General features: G+C 34.9%; 1 protein-coding gene across 1 annotated transcript; it reads left to right on the forward strand.

The window, feature by feature from the left end:
• The first annotated feature begins 246 nt into the window (after positions 1-246).
• Positions 247-10,797, forward strand: LOC131045652 (peroxidase 2-like). Its single transcript, XM_057979261.2, has 5 exons — positions 247-492; positions 9,852-10,016; positions 10,169-10,334; positions 10,430-10,527; positions 10,666-10,797. The coding sequence occupies exons 1-5, from the start codon at positions 247-249 to the stop codon at positions 10,795-10,797; spliced, it is 807 nt and encodes a 268-aa protein (XP_057835244.1).
• Positions 10,798-11,363: the final 566 nt, after the last annotated feature.

The raw sequence follows: 11,363 nt of genomic DNA on the forward strand, positions 1-11,363 counted from the left end.
GGTGGCATAAATTTTACCTTGAACTCTATGAGGGAAGAAGATGATCCTACATGGCATATGACAAGAGGTCTAGGGTTGCTTGAGAGAGTAGATTTTCCTGAGCATAAGAATCACCAGGAGGAAGATGTTGAAGAAAAAGATGGTGAAGCAGTACACAATGGAGGTTTAACGGTAGAAGTGACCCCCAGTACCATATAACGTGAAGTTCAAGAGGTAGACAGTCCATTCAGTCACTTGGAGCAGCAAATGCATGCTGAAGTGAAGAATGAGCAGCGAAGAGTTGCAGAGGAACCTTATATAGCAAAGGTTCTTGAGGATGAGCAAGGGGTAGAGACCAAATTGGTTGAAGCACATAGTCTTTATCCTGATGATGGAGTTGTTGAGCATATTGGACAAGAAGAAGCAATGGTACAAGGGTCACATGCACTCGAGAAGCCTATTGACAGGCATGATACAGAGCTAGTTGTTGCTGATCATTATGTTGCTATAGAGGTCTACTTGCATGAAAACTATCAGATTGCTATTTGTCTTTATTAGGGTGTCATGACCTTTACGGGAGAAATGTTTTCTCCTGGGGTATTGATGCCAGACACCAAGCACGAGGATTGGTACACAAGATTGAGCAGTACTCCTACCTTGGAGATGAAAGTTGTTGGCTTTTCTCTCATGCCACCATGGAGTTGTTTTTGGAATGAGAGTTTGCTGACATGGACATGGCTGGTGTGGTCTACATCTTAAGAGCAGAAGCAGTGGTGGTGGATGTTGGTTTTGGAAGCAAGGCCTCAAGTGAAGATGAAGGAAGGAGCTTTTCATTTGGCCATCCTTGATGAAGCATAAGCTTACATGCCAAAGGTCAAGATGAAGCCTATAGGATATGCAGGTATCATTTGTTTTGCAGGTATCATTTCCTAGAGGACTTGGAATTTTTTCAATTTTGGGGAGTATGGTGCAGGAGCACCTAGTTGAGCAAAACTCCCATTTTTGAGTATTTAATGGTTTAATGTTTGTAAAGTCTTGTGTTAGGTTAATTGTGTTGTTTTATATTATTTTTGGTCAGGTTTAGTGGTTTTGATCTCATTTTGGGCTCAAGAGATCAAATTGTGCCTTTCAGGCTGTGAGTTGACATTTTTTGGCTAAATAGTGCAAAATTGCCAAAAAGGTCTTGTAATGCTTTCTTGAGCATTGGAACATGTTTTTTATATGTTTTTAAACATTTCTTAGGTGGTTAGAAGTATTGAATTAGTAAGGTTGTCAAAAATGCACTTTTGAGCAAAAAAAAAGTTGTCATGTGAGCAACAAAAGTTGTCATTTTTGCATTTTTCTTGGAAAAGGGAGTTACAAAAGCTTAAAGTCCATAAAAGGCTTGATAACTACTTGGTCTCACTATAAAAAGACCTTCCTTGGCCTTGGACAAGGTTGGAGAATGTAAAGACTAAGTTTTGCTAATGAGAAAATATCAAAATTCTGGGTTTTACCTTGTTTTTTCTTCTTTTTGAGTGCAATCCATACTGTACCTTTTGTAAAGTGGAAATTTATATTCTAAACATCCTTCCATGTAATTTTTTCATTGGATTTGCATTTGTAAGGTGGTTTAAATAAATTGTTTCAGTTTTGACTGTTTGCTGCCCTATCAAGGGTTTGGAGTTCCAAAATGCATCAACTTGGTTGATCCAGGTCTGGGAACCCTCCAATGGATTCTTCCAAGCTTGTATGCTTGTATATATTTTATAAATATTCCATTTTATTCTAGAGTTGTGCTTACATGAAGGTTTTGAGTGAATACTAGACAAGTTAAGTGAATAATTTGTTTAGTAGATTGAAATAAGAAGCCAAAATGACGTTCTCAAAGTCTATTTGATTCTACAATGTGGTATAATGGTCTGCACCTTCCCTATGAAGGTTTTGAAACAAGTTGGAGCTCCAAGAGAGGCCATTTTACTTTAAAAGTTTGAGGAAGTATGTCAAGACAGCGAGTTCCCTGTTTTTGAAGAATTAAGTAATGTCGGTGTCAAATTACTTTTGAAGCTTGTTATGCTTGGGATCTTGGCTCATTTTTTAATTTCAGATTGTTTAAGGATTGATGACACTAAAGTGCAGGTGGTTTTTAAAGTTCTAACCCTATGGTATGCAGCCCAAAATAGTGAAAATCAGAAAAAAACAGTGTTTTGATAGAGGTTCTTGTTCATTTTCAATTTGTTTGCCAACTGTTTGGCATAATGCTTGATTGTTAGTGGAAGGGTAGACATTGAAATTTTGTTTCAGAGGTGTGTGTTGAGAAAGGAGACAAGGTACAAGGCCGTGAAGTGATTTGCCAAACTCTAAGTTACCAAAACCCCATAAAAACCCTTGTTTTGAGGCTACAAAATCGAATAGTCATAGATTGACCTCCTCAAGACCTCTCTTGGCACTAATTCATGACTTTGGCCAAAAGGGTACTAAAAAATATTCACCTTTTTCAGATATTCCAAGATGGGAGTGAGTAATGAACAAAATAGTGTTTCAGGAAGGCTAAAAAGGGCTTATTCCTTGTAGCCCTATTTTGAAGAAAATTAAGAATCTGATTGGAGTAAGTTAATGTGACCTTGTAAAACCTTTTGAAATCAGTCCAAAACAACCTTGGAAACCTTGTGAAGCCTTCAAAACTCCAGTTTAAACATTTGGGGGTTTAGACCTAGCATGGTAGTTGAGTTGAGCAAGTGTATGAACAAATGATGGGAAGAGCTCAAGGAGGAAGCTTTGGGTTTGACCAAAGCTTGTGAACATTGAAAGTGGGTCTATAATTGAAAACCAAAAGCTTTCCTCCCTCATTTGAAGGAGTCTTTTAACAAGTAGCTTTAAATCCGTCCTCCTTTTGGGTTTCTCCCTATTAATGACAATTTGCAAAAACTCGCTTAAAGCTATGAATAGTAGTAACATACAATATCTAACATACACAAAATCATTTACAAAACAAAATCAACATTCACCGCCTGCACCATGCAGAAATCCATCGAAGCCTCATCAATGTGTTTGTTTTATCATGATGTAGCACTTATATTGCGGTATATAAAACACCTCGTATTCACTTTGCTCCCTTATCCAAATCTCTACATCATTATTGCAATCACGTGTGGCATATTTTAAAAGATCCTTTCATTTTTCCTGATATTGAAAATAAAAACAGCTTGTTAGAAAACAAGAGTTGTTTCTGTTGGTATTTTGAATATGTTGATATGGTTTTGTCATTGATGTCAACACTTATCAACTCTGGTAAACACTTGGAGAATTGACAATGTTCACCGGCAAGCAAGTGACTTATGCATAGTCACCGGTAGGATATATTGTTCACCGACACTTGGAATGACATGGAAAATACTTGGTTATGTCGAAGACATCATTTGGACACTTTGTCTTGGAGATTTGTTCATTTGTATATTCGAGTTTGCATATTTGCTGTTACCGGCAAATAGGTTTAGGATAAGCACCGACAGGCTTATCTATTCTAGATCAGCATGATATGCTATGGAGATGATTTATTAATGCTGTAAATGCATTAAGCCGATATGTTGAATTGGATATTGCATCAGTTATTGTTTTAATTATAATTTTTTTTTATTTTAATATCTTTTGTAAAGCCGACCTATACATTTTGGTCCTAGGCTTCAGTATAAATATAAGATCTTATTTGTAAGATCAAAATGTGAATGTGAAAAGAATTGTAATTCAGTATATGCAAGAATAAACAGAGCTATACATGCAGACATCATTTGAAGGTTGAAGGAAGGTTTTTGTAAAGGCATATCAGAACTACACTGGTATTGAATCCAACATATGAAGATGCTATTTTGAGCAGTACATCATTATTGGATTTAACCATCCAATTGTAGTCAGTGTGACTCCTATTTGTGATTGAACAGTGAGCTCTAGGTGCATGGCAATTCTGCATGTGCAAACCCCCTATTGTATACACATACTATCTGCAGTAGTATCATCTAATTATGGGTAAGGTTTCCCACCATGGGTTTTCCCCTTATAGGACCTCCACGTACAAATATTGGTGTGATGTGTTGTGGATGTCATTGTCTTTATGTTTCATGCATTAATCTTTATTGGTACTCTAATTAACTGATAAACTGTCTATAGGCATAAAGTTTGGTTTATTGGTATTAAGAATTAAGTTTGGATAAGTTATTTTTGGTTTGAATTTATTTGAGTACTGATTCACCCCCCCTCTTAGTTGTCTCTGGGACCTAACAATTTGTATCAAAGCCTAGTTCTCTTTTTGCAAAAGTTTAACAGCTTGAAGAGATCCAATGTCTTGAAATTATTTTAGGAAGGACAATCCTAAACTTGATGGAACCAACTATGGCATATGGAAGATCATGATGGAGACACATCTAAATTGCATTGGAAAGGACATCTAGGAAGTTACAAAGAATGGCTATACTGCTCCTACTCAGAATCTGTCTAATCCACCTACCTTAGCTAAAGATGAAGAAAATGATTGTAAAGCAAGAGAAACACTTCTGAGCGCATTATCAGATCAACAAATCATGGGATTATCATATAGTTCTATTGATAAAGATATTTGGGACCATTTGGAAACATTGAATGAAGGATATTCCACTGTCAAAATTGCAAAACTTGAAAGCTTCCGAGTCAGGTATGAAAATATGAAAATGGAAGAAGATGAAAGGATTTCTGCTTTTATGGAAAGAGTAAATGAAATTGTTTTGGGTATTAAATGTTGTGGAGGAACCTTAAGTGAAGATGAAATTGTTTCAAAAGTTTTAAGAGGATTGCCACCAGCATACAAAATGAAAGTTACTGTTATAAATGAGTTAAGAACAATGTCTAATACATTAGTAACTAGGGATACATTGATTGGAAAACTTTTAGCTTTTGAAATTGAGGAATTTGGTCATGTTGCTACTATAAAGATAGATTTAGCTTTTAAGGAATCAACATCATCTACACCAGCATTTGACAAGTATGATTGGAAAGCCTTTTATGCAATAGAACTTGAAGAAAGCAGGAGAGAAAATGAAGAACTTGAAGAACTTGAAGCACTATTTGCAAGGAAAATGCATAAAGGTCCAGTTGGAAATAAGTATGAAGGTAAAGCACCCTTTAAATGTTTTAACTATAATAAGATTGGTCATATGGCTTCAAGATGCCCTGATAAACATGCAAGATTGAGAGAAAAAGCTAGAAGAACATACAAGCCTAACCCTGAATATCAGAGATAGAGATTTAAGAAGAATAAAGACAAGTCTTGTTATCTTGCTGATGAAGGAGTCACTGATGATTCTGATGAGGATCCGACAAAAAAATGGATGGGTTTTTGTTTCTATAATAGAAGATCAACCAGCACCTACTTTTCAACTGTTAGAGCAGGCCCTGGAAGCTAAAATTGAAGTTAAGGATGAATAGATCATTGATTCATGATGTTCACATCATATGACTGGTGATAAAAGTAAATTCTTGACTTTTCAGGAATATAATGGAGGTCTACTAAGATTTGGAGATGATAAAGCTTGTTTGATCAAAGATAAAGGTACTATATCTCTTGATGGTAAGCATAATACTGACAATGTTTACTATGTTGAAGGTTTAAAGCATAATATATTGAGTGTTAGTCAAATAGTTGAGAAAGGATTTCAGTTACAATTCAAGAATGAGAAATGCAAAATCATGAACAGAATTGGTTTGGAAATTGCAACCGATAATCAAACTAGAGGTAACATCTTTCATTTAAATAACAATGAAAAGACATGCTTGATTGCACATATTGATGAAAGTTGGCTATGGCATAAGAGACTCTGTCATGTAAATTTTGATTGCACTGTGAAAATCAGTACTACTAAGGCAGTTAGAGATTTACCTAAGATTGTTAAGCCTCACAATCCGGTATGTAAGGAATGTCAATTTGGAAAACAAGTTAGAGCATCTTTTTAAAGTATTCTAGAAAAATCCAATAATGCTCTTGACTTAATTCATATTGATTTATGTGGTCTAGCTAGAACTAAAAGCTTACAAGGTGATAGATATTTCATGCTAATCATTGATGACTATTCTAGAATGTGTTGGGTTACTTTTCTCAGAGAAAAATCAGAATCACTTGAAAAATTCAAACTATTCAAGGTGATGGTAGAAAATGAAACTGGTAAGAAAATCAAATTTTTGAGCTCAGATCAAGGAGGAGAATTTACATCTAAGGAATTTAATACATTCTATGAAGTAAATGGAATCAGAAAATAGCTATCAGCACCCCAGACACCACAACAAAATGGAGTTGTAGAAAAGAAAAATAGAACTATCTTGGATGTAGCTAGAAGTATGTTATCTGAAAAAAATCTACCACATGCATATTGGAGAGAGGTAGTGAGTACATCGGTTTATACATTCAACAAAGTTCACATCAAAGGAGAAACTAGTAAGACAGCTCATGAACTATGGTTTGGTATTACTCCTACTCTTAAATATTTCAGAATATTTGGAAGTAAATGCTATATTAGGAGAGATGAGTATATTGACAAATTTGATCCTAGAAGTGATGAAGGAATATTTCTTGGTTATTCATCTAAGAGCAAGGCATATAGATGTTTTAACAAGAGATTGTAGAAAATTGTTGAGAGTACAAATGTGAAGATTGATGAACAGTTTAGTGGAACTTCAAGGTATATAGACTCTGAACTGGCAACAAAGATACTGATAAATGAACACACACCAGTACAGAATGAAGATCCAGTTACATCGGTATCATCTAAAAATTCCACTGTAATTTAAGAACAATAGCAAACGAAGACACCCCAGTATGTAAGACTGAATCACTCTGAAGATCAGATAATTGGGAACAAGTATCAAAGAGTTATGACAAGAGGACGACTGGAAAATGAAGAGGTATGTGTTATTTCTCAAATTGAACCATCATCAATTAATGAGGCATGTGAAGATAAACATTGGATTAAAGCTATGGAAGAAGAACTAGAACAAATTGAAAAGAATAACACATGGACATTAGTTCCCCGGCCTAAAGACAAAAATGTAATTGGAACACAATGGGTATTTAGAAACAAACTCAATGAATATGGTAAGGTAATCATAAATAAAGAAAGACTAGTGTGTAAGGGATATTCATAGAAAGAAGGAATTGATTACAATGAAACCTTTGCACCGGTAGCTAGAATTAAGGTAGTCTGATTATTCTTGGCTTTTGCAGCACACAAGAACTACAAAGTATATCATATAGATATTAAATGTGTATTTCTAAATGGAGATCTTAAAGAAGAAGTTTACATTGAGCAACGTGATGGATTTTATTTGATAGATAACAAAGATATGGTTTGCAGGTTAAGGAAAACTTTGTATGGGTTGAAGCAAGCTCCAAGAGCTTGATATGCAAGATTGGATAAATATCTTTTGAAGATTGGTTTTTCTAACGGTAATGTTGACAACAATTTATACTATAAAGTGACTAATGATGACATCTTGGTTATAGAAGTTTTTGTTGACAATATAATCTTTGGAGGAGAAGATGGATTATGTAAAGACTTTTCTATTAAAATGCAACAAGAATTTGAAATGTCTATGATTGGAGAGATAAAATTCTTTTTAGGATTGCAGATTTCACAAACTGATAAAGGTACATTCTTGAGTCAATCTAAGTACTTGAAGGAGTTACTAAAGAAATTTGGGATGGAAAACTCTAAACCGGTAAGCACACCTATGACTACAAATGACAAATTATCACTAAGGAATGAATCTACACCTGTTAATCTGACTAGGTACAAATCTATGATAGGAGGTTTCCTATATTTGACACAAACAAGACCTGATATTATGAATGCAGTATATATTGTTTCAAGATTTCAGAGTAATCCTAAAGAAAATCATGAATCAACAGTAAAAAGGATTTTCTGATACTTACAAGGAACTACAAATCTTGGCTTATAATATCCTAGAGATGAAAACTTTGAATTATGTGTATACACAAATGCAAATTGGCCAAGAGATGTGGATGACAGAAAAACCACCACCGGCGGAGCATTTTTTCTTGGAAGTAGATTAATTTCTTGGTTGAGTAAGAAACAAAGTTGCACATCTTTATCAACAGCTGAATCAGAATATGTTGCAGCAACAACTAACTGTACACAAATATTATGGCTTAAGAAAATGTTGAAGGACATAAAGGTAAAATGAAAGGAACCTATAACTATCTATTGTGATAATACATTAGCAATTGATATATCTAAGAATCCGGTACTACATTCTAAAGCTAAACATGTTTCTATCAAACTGAATTTTCTGAAAGAGAATGTTGAAGCAAAAGAAGTAAAATTGGTTTATGTGAATATTAAAGAACAGATTGCAGATATTTTCACTAAGCCTTTGACTTTTGAATATCTTAGAGATCAGCTTGGGGTCATACCCCCACTGGTAGAAACTTAGATAGTTGATGTTTGTCATCAACCGATAGAATTAACAGAGAAATATTTTATTCTGGCTTTGATGAGGAGAGCTACTTCTCAGGGGGAGTAGTTGGTATACTGAATAAGTTGGTATTTTGTATTTGAATCTGGTTTTTGTATTGCTTTGGCATTTGATATCAAAGGGGGAGAGATTGATATGGAAAAACACAAAGAAAACACATGTTACTCCTAGGGGGAGAAATTGTTATTTTGGGAGAGATTGATTGCTCTCTATATCTGAAGTTTGATTTTTGGTGATGATCTCTTTTTGGGAGATTGTTGGTTTCTGATATTTGGCATTTTTGTTTTGGCACTTTGATGGTTTTTCCATCTTGTATTGCCATCAATGCCAAAGGGGGAGATTGTTGGTATTTTGGATATGTTGATATGGTTTTGTCATTGATATCAAAACTTATTAACTCTGGTTAATACTTGGAGAATTGACAATGTTCACCGGCAAGCAAGTGACTTATGCACAGTCACTTATATCTTATTCACCGACAAGATATATTGTTCACAGACACTTGGATTGACATGGAAAATACTTGATTATGCCGAAGACATCGTTTGGACACTTTGTCTTGGAGATTTGTTCATTGGTATATTCGAGTTTGCATATTTGTTGTTACTGGCAAATAGGTTCAGGATAAGCACCGACAGACTTATCTATTCCAGATCAGCACGACACGCTATGGAGATGATTTATTAATGTTGTAAATGCATTAAGCTGACATGTTGAATCGGATATTGCATCGGTTATTGTTTTACTTGTAAATTATTTTTATTGTAATATCTTTTGTAAAACCGACCTATACATTTTGGTCCTAGGCTTCGGTATAAATATAAGATCTTATTTATAAGATCAAAATGTGAATGTGAAAAGGATTGTAATTCGGTATATGCAAGAATAAGTAGAGCTATACACGCAGACATCATTTGAAGGTTGAAGGAAGGTTTTTGTGAAGGCATATCAGAACTACACCGGTACTGAATCCAGCATATGAAGATGCTACTTTGAGCAGTATATCATTATTGGATTTAACCATCCAATTGTAGTCAGTGTGACTCCTATTTGTGATTGAGCATTGAGCTCTAGGAACTTGGTCTTTCTCCATGTGCAGACCCCCTATTGTATACACATACTATCTGCAGTAGTATTATCTGATTGTGGGTAAGGTTTTCCACCGTGGTTTTTCCCTTTACAGGGTTTCCACGTACAAATATTGGTGTTATGTGTTGTGGATATTATTGGCTTTATGTTTCATACATTAATCTTTACCGGTACTGTAATTAACTAATAAACTGTCTAACATAAAGTTTGGTTTACCAGTATTAAGCATTAAGTTTGGATAAGTTGTTTTTGGTTTGAATTTATTTGACAACTGATTCACCTCCTCTCAGTTGTCTCCGCGACCTAACAGGGTCTATGCTCAACTTACTCCAAACTTTTACAATGGGACGTGTCCCCAGGCATTGCCTATAGTCAAAGCCGCGATAAAGCAAGCGCTGGATCATAGAGATTATGTTTACATGGTGTTCGTTTTGGATTTGAATGTGGCTTTCAGGGTTGCGATGGATCTGTTCTTCTAGACGACACCGCGACTTTCACAGGAGAGACATTTACCTATAAGTCAAATTATTATTCGGGACTTTTACCTATAAGTCGTTCCCTATTTACTTACATATAGACATTCTAAATTTGTGTTTGTAATTACTAGTTGGGAGTTCCAAGCTGGACTATAATGCTTGGAAGGCGAGATTCGAGGAGTGCTAGTCTGAGTGATGCAAACAACAACCTTCCAGGGCCCACTTCGAGCCTTACCTCTCTAATCTCAGCATTCCAAGCTCAAAGACTTTCTGCTCAGGATATGGTTGCTCTTTCAGGTAAGCAAATTTACTACAATCTATTTTCATTGAGAAGCGAGCGCTACTGATTGGTTAATTGAAGAATCTAATTTAAACTTAATGTCTACCTGTAGGAGCTCATACCATCGGTCAAGAATCTACTATGAATCCAACAGAGACAACGGATTTGCAGCTTCTTTGCAAAACATTTGTCCCGTCAACAGTGGTGCTGGTGACAACAACATTGCACCCCTGGACTCCTCCATAGCTGATGGTTTTGACAACAATTATTAGAAAAAATTGAGATTTGGGAAAAGTTCATTTCCACTCGGATCAGGAATTATTTAATGGATGTTTTCCAGATGCTCAGGTGACAACATACAACACTGATCAGGAAGCATTTTTCACAGATTTTGCGGCTGCAATGGTGAGGATGGGAAACATCAAACCTCTTACTGGAACGCAAGGAGAGATTCGAACGAACTGTAGAAGAATCAATTGATGTTGACTGCTTCTCATATCATCTGTATTTGTACTGCAACTTCAAATTGAAAAAGGCATTTTTTTAAAAGGACGTCGTATTTAGTGACCCGCACAAATTGTTCTGTATTTTCAAAGTGGAAATATCAGAACTATTTCATGTCGTGTTTATATTTTAAACTTAAATAAATAAATAAAGTATTGTGAGAAATTTATTTTTGTATTGTTGAAGATTTAAACTTAACACTAACTTTTTCTTTCATCCGATGCAGCATCTTTATGATATAAGGCTTAAGCAATTCTGTATTACATGTTCCTACAATGAATAGTCTTCCTTTAGATGATCTTATAACCAACATATATTTTAGAGACATTTATATATATTAGCACTTGTATCAAAAAGAGGTGCAATGGTTACCCCAACAGTAAAGTATACTTTGAATAATATATTGGATGATACAAAATCACAAATATATAAAATTGCATTTATGAGAGATAACTATTTGTAATGTAAACAAACTGATTTTAAAATATATTAAATTTGAATATGAATGAATGCAAATACACATATAACATATACGTCAGAGG

The sequence above is a fragment of the Cryptomeria japonica genome, chromosome 3 (genome assembly GCF_030272615.1).
Source record: "Cryptomeria japonica chromosome 3, Sugi_1.0, whole genome shotgun sequence".
Classification (NCBI taxonomy): Eukaryota; Viridiplantae; Streptophyta; class Pinopsida; order Cupressales; family Cupressaceae; genus Cryptomeria; species Cryptomeria japonica.